This window comes from Castor canadensis, chromosome 16 (genome assembly GCF_047511655.1).
Source record: "Castor canadensis chromosome 16, mCasCan1.hap1v2, whole genome shotgun sequence".
Taxonomy (NCBI): domain Eukaryota; kingdom Metazoa; phylum Chordata; class Mammalia; order Rodentia; family Castoridae; genus Castor; species Castor canadensis.
In genome coordinates, this window is record NC_133401.1 from 6,830,736 (window position 1) to 6,852,342 (window position 21,607).

Consider the following 21,607-nt stretch of genomic DNA (forward strand, 5'->3'; position numbering starts at 1 on the left):
CAGGTCACGTTCCCAATGACCTAACTTCCTTCTTCTGGGCCCCACCTTCTAAAGATTCCACCACCTCCAATGGCACCATGGGATGGATGTGAAGCCTTTCTCACGGGCCTTTGGGAGACACTTCCCATAGCAGCTGCTCTGTCAGCAAGCCAGCAAGACCTCAGCTCTAATCTGCCCGGTCTTACAGAAGTTCATCAAGGGAGTGTGGTCAGATGCTGCTGGCTCTGAGCAAGGTCACAGGAGAGGGGCTCACGCACAGGTGTGGACACCATGAGGAGGGAAGTTACTGGGGTCACCTCAGGCCACAGTGAGTGCTGACAGTCTGTCTGTGGTCATGGGACTTTCAGTGCTGTAAGTGGCCACGGACCTGGGCTTGGTTGTCACAGCTGAACCTCCAGTGTGGGCTACTGTGGGTGCAGAACACAGGGAGGGGGGTTCCTGGGAGTCAGAGGGGGGCTGAGATCTCTTTTTCACCAGGCTTGCTGTGTGACCTCAAGCAGGTTGCTTGTGCTGTCTGAGTCTTGATGTTCTTGCCCACAAAACAAGGCTAATAGGAACAGCAGCCTCCTGGGAGGTTGTGAGAACACAGTGTTTATGAAAGGAATGAGTTTTGGCCACACCAGGAGACACAAAAGTGTTCACTATTATTGCATGAACTCCCATCAATTTTGGGGGAACATTCCCTCATTCTGCAGGAATCTTTGAGTCTCTGGGCACCATAAGAAGCCCTAAGTGTCTGGTACATAGGGGCAAACCCTGTCCTGTCCTCCAGGGCCCAAGTTTTGCTCTGGAAGGGTTTCATACCCATCCTGTTATTGCTTCACAGTAGAGTTTTAGGACAATGAATTTTAAAAGGCATTAATATTTCATTTCACTCTTATAGTCTGCTAAACAGTATATATAATTTCTAAAAACAAAAACTGCCAGACCTGATAATTCCTGTGAATCAGCTGAACTAGGCTTTAGACTTGGGGAGTTATGACTGGGCCCAAGGCCTAGCACAATTAGGGGAGGCTGGGGCAAAGGACAAAAAACTGGGAGAGGCAGAAAGGCCCAAGGGCAGACCTGAGATAACTGGGGGTTGCCCATCTTGCTTTTGGGAGAATGCATTGAATGAAGAGGTTAAAATGGACCACACCAGAGTTCTACCCTGAGAACAGCCTCCCTGCCTGCCTGCCTCCCTCCCTCCCTCTCTTCCTCCCTTCCTCTGGGGTATCCCAGGCTTGAGGTGAGTTTGAAGTGGATTCACACACACACACACACACACACACACACACACACACACACTCACTCACACCCCAGTGACTAGATAAGTAGTCCTACTCAGTCCTCATCTGAGCACTGGGATTACCATCACCTTAGCAAAGCAGGACCTGGAACGGGAGGCACTCAGTCACCCTTAGTTTTGTCCCAGGTCTGTTTTCACTCACACATCAAAGGGTGATACAGGGCCAGCACGGGGCAGGAGCTATAGACAGAACAGTGGTGGCAATAAAAGAACAAGAGGCCAGTGGCTCAGGAGGCCCAAAGTCCCCTGGGGTGCAGAGGGCTCCCTTTATTTTACCAGCAGAATCTGGTTGCTTCTTTTGCCCTGGGCAGGGCAGAGGACTTTGAACAGCAGCCCCACAAGGGCCAGCGTGGTGACCACCAGCAACATCAGCATCAACTGTTTGAGAACGGAGTCTGCTTTCCCGGACCGGGCAGTGACCTCTCCTGCCCCCTGAGCTTCCAGCATCGCCATCCTCTGAGCCTCCAGCATTTCTGGACGGGCCTCGGGGTTGAATTGCACCATGAGCTCCTGCTCCACAAAGCACTTGTAAGTGGCCTGCCAGAAAATCTTCAGCTGCTTGCCACCGGTGGACTGGTCCAGGAAGTAGCTGAAGTCCTGGCCAGAGAGCTGGTCGTGCCAAGTCAGAGGGATGCTGTTGGCTTCCCAGTTGACAGGCCTGCAAGGAGGACAAGGTCAACTGTACAGCCTCGGGGAAAAAGGGAGACAGACAGCAGAAGGAAAGTGGCCTCTCTTCCCTGGGGACAGCAAACACAGCTCCCTTCATGGAGCACTGTGCAGGAGCGGAGGGCACAGGGCAGTTGGGAGCTCTCAGAGCTCCACCCTGACAGGCTGGGCTGCCTAGGCCCAGACCTCCAGTCTGGGAGCACCCATTTTCTCATCTGAAAACAAGTAGGATCACACCTATCTCATGGATCTTTTGGAGAAATTAGCAAGAATGCTACAGGAGTGATGGCGCACCCCTTCACTGCCTGGCCTCATTTCCTCCAACTCCTTGTCCTCACTCCACCCAGCCATACTGAGGCCTTAGACGTTCCTCTGCCATGCTGGGCACAGTCCTGCCTCAGGGCCTCTGGCCTGGCTGTTCCCCCGGCTTGGAACACTGTTCCTCAGTGCACAGGGCTCCTTCATCCCCTTTGGTCCTGGCTGAAACGGCCCCTTCTCAGGGAGGCCTTCGCTGACCTCTCCTTATAATTTTCATCTCCTTCACTCTCATTATCCCTTGTCACTATCTAAAATGCTGCATGTCACACATAAACAGAATCAAGGACAAAATATCACATGAGCATCTCAGTAGATGCAGAAAAAGCCAAAATTCAGCATTCCTTCATGATAAAAGCTCTGAAGAAACTAGGAATAGAAGGAATGTACCTCATCCTGTAGCCAGCCTATTCATACTCAGTGGGAAAATTGAAACCATTTAGTCTAAGATCAGGAATGAGATAAAGGTGCCCACTCTTCCCACTTTTATTCAATATAGTACTAGAAAACTCTTAACCAGATCAATAAGGCAGGAGAAAGAAATAAAAGGGGCTCAAATTGGAAAAGAAGAAGCCAAGTTACCCCTATTTGCAGACTATATGATTCTATATTTAAAAGACCCTAAAGACTCCGCCAAAAAAAAACCTCTTAGATCTAAAAAGTACTTTTGAAAAAGTAGTAAGATACAAAATTAATAAACAAAATCAGTAGCTTTTCTATATATCAATAACAAACAGACGGAGAAAGAAATCAGGAAATTTACCCCATTCACAGTAGCCTCAAAAAAAAAAAAAAAAAAAAAGCCTAAGAATAAACTACACTAAAGAGGTGAAAGGCCTTCATAATGAAAGCTATCAAACCTTGAAGAAAGACCTTCCATGTTCATGGATAGGCAGAATACTATAAAAATGGCTACACTACTGAATGCAATCTATTAATTCAATGCAACCCCAATGTCAAAATCAACTCTAAAATTCATATGGAAACAAAACATCACAACTAGCCAAAGCAATCTTGAGCAAAAAGAGCAATGCTGGAGGTGTCATAATACCCAACTTCAAACTATATACTGCAGAGCAAAAGCAGCACAGTGCTGGTACAAAAACAGACAGGAAAACCAATGGAACAGAATAGAAAACCCAGAAATAAATCCACACAGCTACAGCCAGCTAATTTTTGACAAAGAAGTCAAAAACATACATTGGAGAAAGCCTCTTCAACAAATGTTGCTGGAAAAACTGGTTATCTGTATGTAAAAAAAGAAAAAAAAACTTAAACTAGATCCCTGTCTCCCACCCTGTATAAAAATAAATTCAAGCTGGGCTCCAGTGGCTCACACCTGTAATCCTAGCTACTTAGGAGGCAGAGATCAGGAGGTTCATGGTTCAAAGCCAGCCAGGACAAATAGTTCATGAGACTCTAACACAAAAAATAGGGCTGGTAGAGTGGCTCGAGGTGAAGCCCTGAGTTCAAGCCCCAGTACCAAAAAATGAATAAATAAATAAATAAATAAAATCAATTCAAGATGGATGAATAAAGCGCTTAATGTAAGACCTGAAACTTTTAAACTGTTACAAGAAACATAGGGAAAACTCTTGAAGACATAGGCATAGACAATCATTTCCTAAATAGGACTCCAATCACCCAGGAAGTAAGAGCAAGAATTGACAAATGGGATTGCATGAAACTAAAAAGTTTCTGAACATCAAAGGAAACTATTACCAGAATCAAGAACGCAGAGAATGTAAGAAAATCTTTGCCAGTTATTCATCTGATAAAGGATTAATCTCTAGATAATACAAAGAGCTCAAAAAGTTAAACAGCAAAAGAAAAAATAATTCAATTAATGAATGGACAAATGAATTAAATACTTCTCAGAAGAGGTACAAATGGCTAATAAACACATGAAGAAACGTGCAGGATGTAGGTTGTAATACACAAGTGCATGGAAGCAATGCTAGGAATCCCTCTGTGTAGCTATCTTTATCTCAAACTAGCAAAAACGCTATGTCTTTCTTGTTTTCTCCCGTGTTTTCTCTTTAACAAAATCAGAGAACAAGAGGGTGGAACAGGTTCTGCCTAGAAGTTGGATGGGGGTGGCCCAAATAACGTATACAGCATGTAAGCAAATGTAAAAATGATAAAATTAAAGAAACGGTCAGCACCCTTGGCCATAAAGGAAATGTGAATCAACACAACATTGAGAGTCCATCCTTCCCCAGTGAGAATGGCCACCACCAAGAAGACACACAACTATAACTGCTGGTGAGGATGCAGGGGAAAAGGAACCTCACGCACTGCTAGTGGAATGTACACTAGTGCAGCCTCTATGGAAATCATAAAGGTTCATCAAGAAGTTAAAAACAGACCTGCCTTATGACTGCCATACCATGCGTGGGCACATCTGAAGGAGTTTAAATCAGTGTACAAGAGAGACACCTGCACATGCATGTCCTTCACACCACTATGTACAATTGCCAAGCTGTGGAAGCAGCCTCGGTGCCCAACAACAAGTGAACGGATAAAGAAAATCTGACACATATATACACACAATGCAGTGTTAGCTCAGCCATAAAAATAACAAAATTATGTTGTTTGCAAGAAAATGGATGGAAGTGGAGATAATCATTTTGAGTGAAATAAGCCAAGCTCAAAAAGCCAAATATCGCATGTTTTTGCTCGTATGTGAAATCTAGACCTACAATGGTGCTGGTAATCGTGAAAATGGGACATGAATGTAAAAGGGAGGGTGGAATAAATGGGAAGGGGATCAGAGAGGGAACTGGGAGGTGAAGCGGGTAGATGTTTATTACACATGTATATGGTAAACCCACCCACAGTAAACCCACCAAGAACTAGAAAGGTAAGCGTTTTCAGTGGGGAATATGGGGCTGTAAATTTGTTTAAAGTACACTGTACGTATCTATGAAATCTTCACAATGCTACTTCCTTGTACTATTAATGATAAAATAAAATACTGTGTCTCTTACTTATTCTGAAATAAAATACCGCTGTCACTCCAGGAGGCAGGAGATCTGGTCCCGTTTGTCCGTCCTGTTTGACATAAATGAGCGATGTACGCGTGTCAGTGAGTAAATGGGCCACACCACACCCAGCGCGGCCAAGGGATGGTGGGACCCTCACGCTACCCAACGCCTCCAGGGAGCTACTGCTATCTGTCCAACGATACTGTGTAAGTGACCAACCATCCTTAGCCCTCCTTTTTTTTTTTTTTTTTTTTTGGCAGCACTGGAGTTTGAACTCAGGGCCTCACACGTGTTAGGCAGGCGCTCTACCGCTTGAACCACTGTACCAACCTTTTTCTTCGTGTGTGGGGTGTTTTCAAGAGAAGATCTCATGAACTGTTTGCCCAGGCTGGCCTCAACTGACAATCCTTCCAATCTCTGCCTTCTGAGTAGCTGAGACTACAGGCACGAGCCACTGGTGCCTGGCCCTTAGCCCTCAAGCTTCACAATAGCCCTTGAGGCCTGGGCCAGCAAGACCTCTGTCCTAAGCTGTTAGTGCCCCGTTCACATCCTTTCCAGAATCTCAGAATGGAATCTTATTTGGAAATCGGGTTATTGCTGATGTAATTAGGTTAAGACAAGGTCATATTGGAACAGGGTGGGATCTAGATCCAACATGACTAACTAAAGGAGCCAAGACACAGAGATACATACACACAAGGAGAAGCCATGTGGTGACAACAGAGGCAGGGATTGGGTGATATAGCTATAAGCCAAGGAAGACCAAGGACCTCTGGCTTTACCAGAAGCTAGGAAAAGTCAGGGGAGGAGTCTACTTAGTCCTTCACCAAGGAGGAGCAGAGCCCTATTCACAGTCCCCAAAATGGTGAAGGAATGCCCTTCTGTTATTTGAAGCCACCCAGTTTGTGGTACTTTGTGCTGGCAGCCCTGAGAAATCACTATGAGCCCTGTTCTCAATGGCTTTCTCATTGCTGTAACAAAATACCGAAGGCAACAGCTTAAGGGGGAGAAGGATGTATTTTGGGTCATGGTTTCACAGGTTTCAGTCCAGGTGGGCCTGAGGTGAGGCAGAGCATCAGGGTGATGGGAGGACATGACAGAGGAAACTTCTTACCTCATGGCGGCCAGGAAGCAGAAAAGACAGGAAGGGGATGGGGACAAGCACTATCTTTCCAGGATACACCCCAGTGACCCACTTCCTCCAACCAGACCCCACCTCCTAGGCACCACCTTCCTATGACATCGGGTTGTGAATCTGTGTGAAGTGCTCAAATGACTCCACCTGAAAGGCACGGACTCCTTCTTGGGTCCACGAATTAACTAAAAGCAACAGAAAAGCATGGCATCTCTCCTCCATTTTGTATCTGTCTTTGCTCTGAGCCTTTCTCTTTGCAGCCACCTTGGAATCAAGGAAGGACAGGAGTGATGTCATGACAAGGGACAGAAACCACCCCCCAATAGGAGAGCACCTGCCAGGTGACAATGACTCTGGATTACAACTCGGGAACCTCCCCCAGAAAAAGGACTGAGATAATGTCCGACCAGAACACACCTCGGACTGAACTGTTTATGCACACCTTTGTCCCCTACCTCCAGTTCTTTGTCTACTTAAACCTATAGCTCATGTCTACACCCCAAAGATGGCTGAGGATGAGCTGAGTGCTCGCTCTGCCTCTTCCCACGGCATGTCTTGAGCCGTGTAGTAAACCTCCTTTCTCTGCTTTCACCACATCTCTTTACTTGGCATTTAAGGGCAGGCAGCCAGACCTGGCATATGGAATCTCAGGAGTTTGGGCCTTGGATCCAAAACTCCAGGTTCAAATCCATCAAGGGATAAGTCCATTGATGAAATCAGTCCCTCAGGATCCAGTCATTTCCCAAATGTCCATATGGTGGCAACAAAGCCCCCAATACATGAGCTTTTGGGGGGACAATTCATGTCCAAACCATGACATTGCCCTGTCCCCCAAAGGCTCTTTCCATAAGTACATTTCATCCATCTCCAAGAGTCCCCATAGTTCAACTTTTGCTCAAAGTTCAAGTCCTGGCCTGAGAGCCTGGCTCAAGTGTTAGAGCACCTGCCTAGCAAGCATGAGGCCATGAATTCAAACCCCAGTGCAGCAAAAAAAAAAAAAGAAAGAAAGAAAGAAAGAAAAAAAAGTTCCAGAGACTCAAAGCAAACTCTTAGCTGTGAGTTACTGTAAAAATATAAAGATGAGTCATGTACTTCCAAGTCACAATGGCCACAGAGAAAACATTTCCATTCCAAAAGGGAGGAATGGGGGCTAAGAATGGAGGGACCAAAAGCAAGACCAAAACCCAGCAAGGCAAACGTTAAACCCTGTCCGGCATGTGGAGCAGATGGAGGTGTGATGTGAGCTCCAAGGCCTCAGGCGGCCCCCACACAGCCTCCCTCCTACGCTGCCTGTGGCTTTCTTCAGCAGACATTCCCCAATCCTGGTGTCTCTCATAGCTTCATGCATCACCCTCAAACTGCCTGCAGGGATCCCAACCCTGCCACACACTCCCTTGCCCCATGGCCTTCCTTTGAGATCTGGGTGAAGCCTCCATGCCCCTGCAACCCTTGCATTCTTCATGTCTGCAAAATCAGCCTCATATGGTCGACAGCAAGTCTGCCACCAGCAAAAGCAGAGCCTTCTTGGACCATGGCTGTGGTGCCCTCTGAGTGCCCAGATGGCTGAGCATGGTGAAATAAATCCTGGAAAAACACTGTCCTTGGCAGTTCTGTGAGTGACAGGCACTTCTCTCAAGGGCAAGTCTTTCAAATGAATTTACACTTTTACACCGTGAAGCCTTGGATGAGTGGGGCCTGGCCAATTTCTGAGATAACCTTAAAGCAGCTTTCCTACCAGTCCTAGTGCAAAGTACTTGGCTTCTTTTAAGTGGAACTAATCTCTTTAGAAACCAGGCCATCCATAATCCCAACTCCACATAGGCTTTTCAGACCAAACTGTAAGGTTTCCAGGTCTTTCTGAGGTCGGTTAAGATAGGAAGAGTCTGGGACTCTTATGACTTAATACTATATTTTAGATTGAACATTTTTTCGCACTCTCTAAATGTCTCTCTCAGTTGCAAAACTTTTTAATAGCTGCCAAGGCTCCTTTCAATTGCAAATATGTGCAGATTATTCCCACCCTATCTTGGGGACAGCCCAAACCACCATCCTCCCCACTCATCAGTTATTGGTGTTCAAGAACCACCCAGGTTTTTCCCCTCCCACTGGTTAGCGCAGGATTTAAAAGCACCTGGATATAGGAGGGGCTCTCTCTCTGCTTCTGCCTCAGACTTGGCCCATACTGGCCTTCTGTAACTTTTCCCCCTAATCTTTAACAAACATTTATTATCACCTTTGCTATGTCTACCTACCCTGCCTGGATGCATCCACATGGGGCATAAGAATCTGGATTTTCACAACTACAAGATTCCCACTCAGCTGTTAGCTCCCAATTCCCTCTGAAAACCCCTCCAAAGGCAGATGCCAGTGCCCATGCCACAGCCTGAACGCTGGGCTGCCTTGACATTTCCTCCACCAGATCAACAAGTCATCACCTGTGAACTCAGCCTCACACAAAGCCTTAGGGAACTGCCAAATTGTAGGCAGTTCTTCACCAGGATGTAGCACATGCACAGCCTCTACTACAGTTTGTGAAAGAGTGCATGACCTCATTGAGCCTGGCCATCACTGTCCACGTTTCTGGTCTTCTGAGCTCAAACCAGAACTCCCCATTAAGTTCTTTTCTAGCATTTTAGGCTTTTTCTAGGTCACTTTTCCAAATTTTTCTGAACTCCTCCCACAAACTAGTTCCAAATTTTCTGAGCCATCTTGTTCAGGTAAAGTGACACCATGAGCTCACTCCTCCTCGTAACAATTTTCAGTGTTGCTCAGTTTCTCTCCTCGCTGTGCCTGAGAAAACAACTTAAGGAAGGATTGGTTTATTCTGGCTCATGGTTTCAGGGGCTGCAGTCATGGCCTTTTGTTTCTAGGCCTCCAGGAGGCAGAGCATCATGGTGGAAGGCCCTGGTAGGGACAAGATGCTGTCCTCACGGCAGCCAGGAAGCAAAGAGAGACAGAGAGGAATAAGATACACCCCCCATCCCCCAAGAACATGCTCCCAGTGACCCACTTCTTCCAGCTATCCACCACCTCTTCCAGCTATCCACCACCTCTGAAAACTTCCACCACCTCTCCATTGGGAGTCCCCACCTAATTGTGAATCTGTCATGCATCAATCCACTGACTGGATCAGAACCCTCAGGACCCAATAGCTTCCCCAAAGCCCACTAGCTGGCAGCCAAATCTTCAACCCACGAGCCTGTTTGGGGGACACTACGCAGCCAAACCGTAACAACCCCTTTCTATGGATGAGAAAACTGAGGACCAGAGAGAAGCCACAGTTCCAAAGTCATACGGCTGGAGTTGGAAATCCAAGCCTGGATGAATTCAGAGTCCAAGACTAAAACCTCACAAGAAATGCCCTCCTCTCCAGTCCTTAGAAAGAAACACTCTGACCTCCCTCTATTCTTGTATTCCTTCTGACTTGCACTGGGGAACTCCTTCTGTGGTGATAAGGCAGAGTAGATAGGTAGATGAGGACACAGGAAAATTATATTTTAATCAATATTTAAAGAGCCAGACTCTGACATTTGAACAAGGAGAAACAGAGCAGCTGGCCTCCTCCAATCTCCTTGTAGATGCTAAAGTTACAGAAACTGGGAGACAAAGAGGAGCTACCTAATTCTGCTTTCCTCTATGAGATGTTAAGAAGCTGCAAGGATCCTTGGATGGGTAGAAGAAAAGGCTTGTCTGGCAGAAGGAAGACCTAAAGCTCACCTATTGTCCCTGTTTTGGGTGGGTCTAGGTAACATCTCCGTATTTCACAATAATAAACAGTACCCATCTTGGGCTCTCAGAACCAATGATTAGGGTTGCTAGACCTCTCACATCATGGATTCTCCCACCCTAGGAAACTCTAAGACCACAGGTACTGAGCCACCATGTTCAGTCTTTGCTCCCATTTCCTGTTCTTTCTCTCCCCATCACCTCATCCACACTGTGTCCTGCTCCACTAAAATAAATCCCTGCCAAAACTTCCACCTTGTGAGGCTCCTTGACACCTAAGACGCCTTGAGATGCTTTTCATGCTTGTCAGTCTCAAGGACCTGGGATTTTGCATAGAAACTGGGAAGCTGTGGGAGCCACCTCGTCACACTCCTGGAACAGTGAGTGACATGGAGGTGTCCCCACAGAGACAGGAGAGGGGTGTTCACACTCTGTCTGCTTCTGAGTTTTGTTGCTCTGAGAAAATGTGTTGCTTTCATACTTAAAAGAGGAGAGGGAGGCAGGGAGAGAGAGAGAAAGTCAAGAGCTAGGGGTAGGCGGGTAGAAGTCATAGCTGGATTACACAAGGGAAGGCAAACCCAGTAGAGGAGGTGAGCCCAAACTCCCCAGAATCTACAGCTAGACCCCAGTTTCTGCTCAGGCTCCACCTTACCAATGTCCCATGCAAGAGGGAGGCTGCCTTAGTCATCTAGGGGAGGGTAAGGTGACCATGGCTAAAACCATGGGATTTAGGATCTGTGCTGCCACCTCCCACCACCGATCACCCTGAACAAGGACTGCACCCCTTTGAGCCAGTTTCCTCATCTGTAAAATGGACATTCTTGGAGGCCACAGCTCCTGGAGCAGAGAATACTGAGTGGGAGAGGATGCTAAGAAGGGAGTTTTCCCAGGGCCCGGGGAAGGGCCAGGAGGTAGATTGGAAGGAGATGAAAGGGAGAGTTCCCAGGGGCCCCTGCAAAGGAGAGGCAGCTCTGGGGCTCCTACCCTCTGCTCCAGAACCTCACCGATACTTCTGGCTGGATCAAGGGTATCTGAGAGACCCGTTTTTTTCTTGAACACCCCCACCATAGCCCCATCATTCTGCACAGACTCCTGCTCCCCAGGAGCTGTCCCCCCACTTGCACTGTGGGCTTCCTGCAAGGCTGGCCTGCAGAGTCCCTCCCGCCCTGCACAGATTCACCACAAAGGCTCCCAGGCCAGAAGAGCCTGGCTAGGAGCCAGGGCAAGGCTGGGGCCCCATCTCCTGTAGATGGAAGCTACGGGGCAGGTGAGCCACAGAGATTCTGACTCCTCCATGAGCCTGAAGTTGTCAAAGGAGACATAGTGCACTCTGGATGGACGGTAATCTCCACACTGCACATGGCAGGCTTCCACCTGCAGCTCAGGCTGTAAGCGGCTGAACCAGTCCTTCATCTCCCCCAGGTAGAGCCCGCAGGGCACGGGGTCCTCCAGGGGCCTCTTGATGTAGCAGTAGCCCAGGCGTTTGCGTTCCCCGGGCTCCCCACAGCGGTTGCAGCCCTGCCAGGCTTCCCACCGGGTAAAGATGAGCTCCCTGCTACTCTGGGACAGTGTCTGGTTCTCTAGGGGCTTCTGACCCAGGCCCTTGTGCGTGACATACAGCATGGTGGCATCCTGGAAATCAACCTCATACTGGACCATCTGGGTGCCATTGGCGTTCCAGCAGTGGTAGAGGCCTGACTGAGATGGCTTTGGGTTGCTGATGGCAAGGTGACCCTCGGGCAGTACTTTTATATTGGAAACACTAGAGAGGTTGGCATTCCAGTCAGCACTGCCTTCCCTGAGGTAGTGCCATTGTGCCACAGAGAAATTGCACTCAAGGAGGACATCATTGCCTGAGAGTAGTGCCCGCTGACAGTGCTGGTCCTGGGGACAGCTGACAGGTTCGTGGAAGCCCACCACCAGCAGAGCAAAGCTGAGCAGCAGGCACGCGGTGGTCAGCATGGTGGTGGATTGTGACTGTCGCAGTGGGCCAGGTACTACCCTGGTCATTGTGAGGTCACTCGTGACCTCAGGCCTCAGCCCTAGGCAGTGAGAGGAACAGAAGCCCACTGCATGGGGTAGTGAGGTTGAGGCAGGCTACAGTTAGGGAAGGTTTGGGACTCATAAAAAATATATGACTTAATATTATATGTGAGTGTAGGTTGCCCATACCTGGCTCAGGGATGGCTCAGACTGGCCTCACCTGGCCCAGGAACCACCCATGCCCCTCCCCACTCATTGATTATCCAATGGGAATCACCTGGTTCTCCCTTCCCATAGGTTAGGGTAGGTTTTAAAAGCACCTGGAGAAAAGAATGCTTCCAGCTTCCATCTGCATTTCCCTTCCCTAACTTAATAAACTCCAATTACACCCACATGCCCTGCTATGGATTCTTCCACACGGAACACAAAGAATTTAGAAATCTTCTGATCACAGACTGCACTGTCACCGTTAACACGGTCACCACTGCCTTTTGTTTTGTGACAAGTTGATGACACTAATTTTCATTCCAAACCTCCTGTTTTGCTGGGTAGGAAGAAACTCAAATCTGTCTTTTCAGGGTGACTCCCTGCTTTCCCAAGGAATGAGTCGATGTCCCCAAGGATGGCCCAGGAGCATCACAATGTCACATGTGATCATTCAACACATTTTTCCTGAACATGTACTACGTTTGGGGCATGCTTTTAGTCCCAGGGATAGACCAGTCACCAAGTCTTTCCTGGTTACCTCTCCCACCAATCCCTCCTTTCCAGCCATGCTAGCCTCCCCTCCTGTTTCCAGAACATGTCAGGAAGAAGGCTTCCTGCCTCAGGACCTTTGCATGCACTGGTCTCTGACTCTTCTCCTTGATATCTGCATAACTCAATTCATCTTAAAGAAATAAATATTTTTCTCAGTTACCTCCTTCCCAAATCCTTTCCCAAACTCCTGCTCAGACCTGAAACTAAAAATCATTGTGCAGACTCAAATTTCTGTTGTTTCACTGACTTCATAAATGTTTGCTGAATATCTACCACGCCTCTAATCGGAGCAGTGAGCAGGTAAGACAAAGTCTCTGTCTGCTTTAAGCTTACCTCTTAGCAAAGGAGACTCATAATAAACAAATGTAACCCACAATGTCACATCCATTAGTCCACTTACTCATGGCTGCTAGGCACTACAAAGTTGCCAGGAACGCTGAATGGTGGGGAGGGGAAATAGAGGGTTAGATCCCTGCAAGGGTCTGTTCATAAACTGTTGCCAGGTGTCCACGCATGACCTTCCTTTTATGTATACGTTTGTGTAAGGCACTGTTCTTAATGTATACTGCTGATTCCTTAACATCGAACTCACAGGCAACAGTGCTACAACTCATGCCCAAACAAAGCTCGTCTAACACACGAATGTCACAGCCTTCTCACACTTGGGAACACTGGAAGCCACTTTTGCACCGCATTTTGTCTCTTCCCAGGACCCTACGGTTCTCCCTACAACACACTGATGTCTGTCCCCTGTTGCTTCTGTGAGGGGAGCAAGTAACAGAAGTGACTGTCTTAGATAAGGAGCTAGGAAGGCATGCTGAAAAGTAAACATCTAAGGAAAAACGAGGAGCAGCCTCTTCTAAGAGGAGCAGGCTCTTCTAAGGCCTCTCTCTGAGATAATAAAATGCAGCTGTCTTTTTCCTAGACAAGGAAGACAGGGAGACATCTTTTCAAACAAACATCTAAAGAGACGAGAAGCAGGCTCCTCAAGAAAAGTAACACAGCAAACATCGCACCAAGATAAAAGGAGGAATAAAGCGTAAATGGTCAGAACAAGCCGACCAGACCTTCCTGTAATTTCCAGTTCGGTAAGAACAGGGTGACCAGGTTGTCAGGTTCAGCGAGAAGTCAACTAGATGACACCCAAACACAAATGCAGTCTCAAGGTAGACTAGGTGGACCTAAGCCAGTTAGAGACCTATGTCACCTCCTAGACTTCAGCCATCCTTTGGCTTAGCTCTTTCACCAAGTCCCACCCATCAGGGAGCTCTGCTGTCCTTTCAATAAACTTTGTGCTTGCTTTACTCTTACTCCTGGTCTGGTGTCTTGAATCATTGAATTTGCCAGGACACAGATTCAGGATTAAGAAACCAGCATTGCTTCCTATCTGTCTCCTCTTCCTCTCTGTCCCTGTCTCCATCCGCTCCTCAGCACAGATAATCTTTTCTACACAGATAAGAATAGCTGCCATGACACGTCCCATCTTCACTTTATGTCATGAGAAGTCACAAACTGGCTGGATTCAGCCTAACGGAATGTTTTGACCAGCTTTCCTGGAGAGTTTGTTAGAACATGAAAGTCAGTGACCATGCATTAAAATTATGTAAAAATCCAAGATGTGTAAAATCCAAGAGACTGTATGTGAGAATCTTTAACCGCTGTGGGTGAGACGTCTGCTTACTGCTAGCTAATAATTGTATTCTGTTGCATACAGTAATAATAATTGTATACAGTTGTTAAGAACAACAGTAGACTTTAAGATGCTGGTGATGGCTGATCCTATTGTCAGCTTGATGGGATTTGGAAGTGTCTGGGAGATGTCTAAGGCACACCTCTGGGTGCGCCCGTGAGGTGTTTCCAGAGAGGATTAGCCAATGCGGAAGGACCTGCCCTGAGTGTGGACAGCACGGTCCTGAAGACTGGGGACTCAAAGGGGATGGAGAGGAAGGAGGAAGCCTGTTAGCCAAGCATTCTCTGTGTGCAAAGACATAAAACACACAGAGCAGCTGCTCTGCTCCCCAGCCACCCACCCAAGGCAGGCTAACAAGAGAGATTTCGGGACTTTGGCTGGTGCCATGAGGCTTTTCCCAGCACATTCCATGCTAAACCCCTTAGGTGAGCCCAAAGCTATCCATCACAGTTGTAAATTTCTTTTCAATTGTAAATTCTCTGCAAGACAGGAAGCCTTGAGGAAATTCCGCCCTCCATTACTGCTCAGGTAAAAGCCCTTTGCTTAAAACATGAATATCGATCCCACCTCATGCATGTAATTAAAATATCTGAGAGCTAGGGTAAGTGCATGCTCAGAGCACTCCATGTTGTGTGACAAGACCTTGTCAATCAAACCTGTCAATCACCTAGCCCATCCTGCAAAGAATGCCCAGATTTTCCCTGCCCTTTGCCCTTTTAATTACAAAGGCCCTAAGAACAAAGACCAGCATGCTCTTCTCTCCCACCTGGCCAAGGGTCCACCACTGCTTTCTCTATGGTAACTTCCCCTCCCCTTCAACAAACTTTACATTTTTGCATCTTGCTTGCATTCTTTCATACAGGACACAAGTGCCTAGGAGTCTTTTTGACCACAGTCTTCAGAGACCACCCATCCAGTAACATACCACCCCCTCCATGATGGACTGGAACCTCTGAAACCATGAGCCAAAGTAAGTCCTTTCTCCTTTTAAATTTTTTTCTCTCAGATATTTTGTCACAGTGCTTAAAAGTCAACTAACACAATCACTGTGATTGATATGTCTGAGAGGTGACAGAATGGGGACTTTGAAATGGAGACACTTGAATTAAATAATAAAATTTGTAAAATTTAAGAATCCACTAAAAGGGGGAACAGCCTGCTTACTAGACATAAGAAAAGGAGGACTAGTGAAATGAAAGGCAGGCATGAGTCATGCATAGGGAAACTCAGCAGAGTGCCAGGGTAGAGAAGGTGGGGGGAGGGAATTCTAGAGTTTATATTAATGGAGTCTCAGAAGAAGAAGAGAAACAGAGCACAGCAACATAGGGAGAGGAGCTAGATGAAAGCTTTCCAGACCTAGCGAGGCATCAAGCCCCAAATTCAAGACCTTTGAATCCCACAGGTAAGCATAAAACCACACCTAGACACACTGTAGGAGAACACTGTGGAAAAACAACAGGAAGTCTTTAAAATACCAGCAGAAAAGAGATAATTGCTCTCAAAGCAATAAATAGAAGACTTTTGATTGAGTGGGTTTTTTTTGTGGTCCTGGGGTTTGAACTCAGGGCCTTATACTTGCTAAGCAGTATAAGCACTGTAGTCACATTCCCAGCCCTTTGGTTTGTACGTTGTTTTTCAGATAGTGCCCCCTGCTAACTTTGCCCAAGCAGCCTTGAACTCAAGATCCTCCTACTTTTGTCTCCTGAGTAGCTGGGATTACAAGTACGCCCTGAATATGCAGCCTGTTTTATCAGATAGGGCCTCAGATCTCAGATCTCAGTCTCTTATCTCTGCCTTCCAAGTAGCCGGGATTATAGGTGAGTACCACCAGGACTGTTTTTATTTAAACAGAAAATTTGCCATAGCAGAACACACTAAGAGTAGTACTAAAAAGGATTCTCCTGGAGGAAAGCAAACCCAAATGGAAGCAAGGTAATTCAAAAACAGAAAGCAGTAAAAGGTGGGGCTGGGGCAGGGCTCACACAGTAGAGTACTTGCCTGGCTTGCCTCCTAGAGAGTGCAAAAACCTTAAGTTCAAACCCCAGTATTGAAAAAAAAAAAAAAAAAGCACCAGAAGAGTAAATATATAATAAAACTAAGTTAATATTATTGAGTGCTTTAAAATACTCTCTTGCCAGGCACTACTGGCTCACTCCTGTAATCCTAGCTACGTGGGAAGCTGAGATCTGAAGGACCATGGTTCGAGGCCAGCCCAGGCAAATAGTTCTTGAGACCCGCCCCCATCTCCAAAATAACCAGAGCAAAATGGGCGGGACCTGAGTTCAAACCCCAGTGTCACACACACACAGAAAAAAAATCTCTTGGGGCTGGGATATAGTTGGGGATGAGGGAGCACTTGTCTAGCATGTGCAAAGCCCTGGGTTCGATGCCCAGTACCACAAAAAATTTTCCTGTGGACTTTATATGTAAAATGAAAATACTGGAGAACAAGAACACCACAAATAGAAGAACACATGGTGCTAAAGCATTGAAAAGTCTCTGCATTGTTTGCCAAACAGCACAAATGCACATTTGCACTCTAGTCTCCTGAGCTGAGAATCAGTGTTGCAGTTTCTAAAGAAAATAAGAGAATACATATCTAATAAGCCAGAAGAGGAAGGAACTGAATAATAATAATGCTTACAGATTCCAAGAGTGAGAAAAGGGAGAAAGAAATGAATACAAAGGAAAAATACAAGTAGTTACAATATTTAAATCAAACATATTTGTAATTACCTTAAATAAAAAGGAACGAAACACTTCAATTGAAAAACTAAGATTCTCTTACTTACCACTCTCCTTAAAATAGATTTACTTATCTATTTGTTTGTGGTGCTGAGGATGGAACCCAGGATCCTGCATATTCTAGGCAAAGGGCTCTCTCACTGGGCTACATCTCCACCCCTAGATTTATCTTAAGTAGAGGAATATAGAAAAGCTGAATGGAAAAGTATCAGGTGAATGCCAAAAGGAAACAGGTGTGGTAACTCTATGACTGATGGAGAAAGCAGATAAAAAAAATCAAGAGGACTGGACCAGGTTGGAGACTTGCACCTGAAATCCTGGCTACTGAGGAGACGGAGCTCAGATGGATTGCCATTGTTAGTGAGACCTCATGTCAACCAATAAAAAGTGGGGCACTGTGGTAAAAGCCTGTGCTCCCACCTGTGAGGGAAGTATAAACAGGAGCACCAGAGTCTAGGCCAGTCCTGGGCATAAATGGAGACTTTATCCCAAAAATAACTGAAGCAAAAAGGGCTGGGGGGCATGGTTCAAGTGATAGAGCACCTGCCTAGCAAGAGCAAGGCCTGAGTTTAAACCCCAGTACTGCCCCCCTCCAAAACAGTCAAACATATTAATAGACATTAAAAAGATATTTTATAAAATGGTCAATCCAGTAGGAAGATGTAATAATCCTAAATCTGTATGGGCTAAAACTATAAAAAGCAAAACCTGATAGTTGCAAGTGTTGAAACAGATTAATCTACATCCTGACTGGAAATTTGAATATGCACTTCTTAGTGCTAGATGGACAACACGCACTTAGCAGAGACATAGGAAATCTGACTGCATGATAAAGGAATAAATGACCCAGAACACTGAATTCAACAGTGCACTTCACACCTGTGTGACACATTTGCTTCAGATCACCATATTCCAGGCCATAAACGAAGGCTCAACAATGTTAAAAGAAGTGACTCATACTTTTGGATCAGTGTAATTAAATAGGACATAATTAACAAAAAGATAAGAATTTTCCTAGATATCCAAAAATTATTCAACATAGTGACCAAATAACTAATGGGTCAGAAGAGAAATCACAATTGAAAACAGTGTTATTAAGTGACTAAAAATAAAAATAGAACTTATGAAAACTCGAGTTGTGCTTGTGAAATTTACAACCTAAATACATACTTAAAGGAACAGGATGGAAACGAGTGATGTCAGCAAACATCTCAAGAAGTTATAACAACAAACTTAACTGAAAACATACAGGAAAGGGAAATAATAAAAACCAAGAGTCAGTGAACTAGAAAACAAAAAGTCTATGAAATAAATTGACAAATCCAAAATTCTTTGAAAGGATAAGCAATATTAATAAAGACCTAACAAGACTGATCAAGAAAAAAGTGAGAGCCAGGCACCAGTTCCTCATGCCTGTAATCCTAGCTACTCAGGAGGCAGAGATCAGGAAGATCACTGTTTGAGGCCAGCCCAGGAAAGTAATTCAGGAGGTCCTATCTAAAAATTACTCAACACAAAACAGTGCTGGTGGAGTGGCTCAAGTGGTAGAGTGCCTGCCTGGCAAGCATGAGGCCCTGAGTTGAAAGCCCAGTACTGCCAAAAAAAAAAAAAGAAAGAAGGCAGAAAACCTAAATAATTAATAATATCAGTAGTGAAAAAAGAGATGTTGCTGTGGCTCCTGTGGGCATAAGAAGATTATGAAAGGAGGTGGCATGGTGGTGCATGCCTGTAATCCCAGCAGGAGAAGCACCTCTGTGAGAGCTACAGAGCAAGAGCTTATCTCAAAAAACCAAGGGCCAGGGATGTAGCTTAGTGGTAAGAGTGCTTGCCTAGCATGCTTCAGTCCCCAGCACCGTGAACACAGCAACAAAAAGATAACGAAAGGATATTACCACTTTGAGCCAAAATGTCTAAAAACTTAGATGAAATGGGCAAATTCATGAAAAAGTCAATAATACAAGGTGGTTGTATATTTACAATTAAAGCATCTGAATCGGTAATTTAAAACATGTACAAAACCTCTCTAAGCCCAGAAACTGTCGCCAGTGTGTGCTTCCAAATAAATGACATCAATCTTACAATACATTTCCCAAAACAGAGAAAGATGGGACACTTCTGAACTTCTGTGAGGCCTGTGTCACCCTGATACCTAAACCAGGGCTTCACACACAGGCACAAGGTCCTGAGGAAAATACCTGCAAACTGATTCTAGTGATTAAAAACAGACAAAGAAAAGGATGACGATCATGACTAAACGAAGTGGACGCCAGGCAACTCTGCGTCTAAATTTGAACAACAATCAGGCAGGTGAGTGAATCCCATCCCCCTGGACAGCACTGTGATTCCTGCATCCTGAGAAGGAGCTGTAAATCTGCATTCCTGCATCCCGAAGAGGAGATGCGGGGTCTCATAGATCTGACACAGGGCTGCTGAGCAAAATGCTCTCAAGATTGTCCCCCTCCTCCCAATAAGGGGCAAACAGACCAGTTCACATAAGAAAGCCTGTGAATCCATGGCCAATGAAAACAGCCCATCTAATCCAGAGTTCAAACGTCCATTAAAGCCCCAGTCTCACCTGAGCAGCAAGCTACCGGTTTCCGGGCTCTGCGGCTCTGCTCTAGCTGTAGCCTTTGCTTTCTCTCTAATAAATCCTACTTCCTATACAAATAGGAAAAATCAATCAACTGCCTCACGAGCCAGTTCTCTGGCCCGTGAAGGCAAGGACCCTTGACACTGGCCCACAACACTTCACACTGGCACGGAATACTAACAAAAGGGAATTTTCTATCAAAAGCCTAGAGAAAAATTGTATTTAGTAGTGGAAAGTTAAGAGTGAGATAAGCATGCCTGCTGTACTAAAAAATAAACAGCAAATATTTAGCAAAGTAACTTTGCTACCTACCAGGTTATAAACAAATATCAAATATAATGTAAGCACCAGTAACAAAGAATCAGACAATGAAATTGAAAGGAGACAATTTAGGGCTGGTGGAGTGGCTCAAGTGGTAGAGCACCTGCCTAGCAAGTGTGAAGCCCTGAGTTCAAACCCCAGTACCAAGGGGAAAAAAAAGACTAAATAATGACAGCGTTTACCTTGTCTCTCAGGACTTATCCTTAGATAAAATAAAATGCCAATCTTAAAGAGATCTCGGAAACTACGAACTGATCTCCAAAATTTTATATAACGGGCCAAGAATAAGCAAAGTAATGCTGAAGAACGAAGTTGGAAAATATTTGCTACCGGATGTCAGAACTTACTGGGAAGGCGCTAACGGACTGTTACTATCAACTGCATCAGTGCAAGGATGCCACACAGGGTCCAAATGGAAACGGAAGCCACACGGTGTCTGTGTTGGCACAGGCCTGTGCGACTTAGTTTCTAGATTTTACATTAGCATGGGCAGGGTCTAGGTCTGTTTTAGTCACCATTGTGTCCCCAGCATCACCTACCCAGGCCCGGCTCAGAGGCAGCATGAGGGAATTCTTGCTGAAGGAACCACTGCTCAGCAGTCACCTAGAGTGACAGTGAGGGGGTTATGGGCCGGGAGAAAGAGCCCGATTTTCTCTTGGAGGCAAACCCCCAGCCCAGGTGAGGGTCACCTGTAGATGGAGGCCAAAGGGCAGGTGATCCACATGTTGCTGGTCGACTTGCCCAGCTGGTAGGTGTCAAAGATGAAGAATGGCTGGTGGATTTCCTTGTCGTGTTCACAGGGTACCAGGCAGGCTTCCAGCTGCAGCTCTGGCCGCAGGCGGCTGTGCAGCATCTCCTCCTCCCTCAGATAGAGCCCACAGGCCAGGGGCTCTTCGGGGGGCTCCTCCACATAGCAGTAGCCCAGACGTTTGCGCTCACCAGGCACCCCACAGCGGTTACAGTCTTGCCAGGGGTCCCACTGGGTGAAGACCAGCACCATACCACCCAGGTTCAGGGTCTCGTTCGGCAGGGGCTTTTGGTCCAGGCCTGTGTGTGTGATATGCAGGTTCTTGACATCCTGGAAGTCAATTTCATATTCCACAATACGAGTATTGTCATTTTTCTGGCAGCGATAGAGGCCCGTCTGGGAGGGCTGAGGGTTGACCAACTTCAGGCTCCCTCCAGGCAGAGTCTCTATGTTAGGCACTGAGTTGAACAAGAAGAGCTCATCCCCCAGAATGGAAGTGAAATGCCACTGTGTGTGGCCATGGTCGCACCGCAGGACAACGTCATTTCCCGAGAGGAGGGCTTTTTGGCAGAGATTCTTATAGGAACAGCTAATTAACATCTGGGCCCACAGAGTGGGGAAAGAAAGGCCAACCAGGCACAGTGTGGCCAACAT

At 46.2% G+C, this 21,607-nt stretch overlaps 1 protein-coding gene across 2 annotated transcripts; it reads right to left on the bottom strand.

Moving 5' to 3' along the window:
• Nucleotides 1-1,508: 1,508 nt before the first annotated feature.
• Nucleotides 1,509-21,607, bottom strand: Fam187b (family with sequence similarity 187 member B). 2 transcript variants are annotated; one of them, XM_074058702.1, is made up of 2 exons: nt 20,895-21,607; nt 1,509-1,946 (listed from the first exon to the last, which is right to left on the bottom strand). In XM_074058702.1, the coding sequence occupies exons 1-2, from the start codon at nt 21,605-21,607 to the stop codon at nt 1,556-1,558; spliced, it is 1,104 nt and encodes a 367-aa protein (XP_073914803.1). In that variant the 3' UTR covers nt 1,509-1,555. The 2 variants fall into 2 exon arrangements, with proteins under 2 accessions (XP_073914803.1, XP_073914802.1); XM_074058701.1 differs by lacking the exon at nt 20,895-21,607 and adding an exon at nt 11,364-12,097 and having other exon boundaries at nt 1,509-1,949.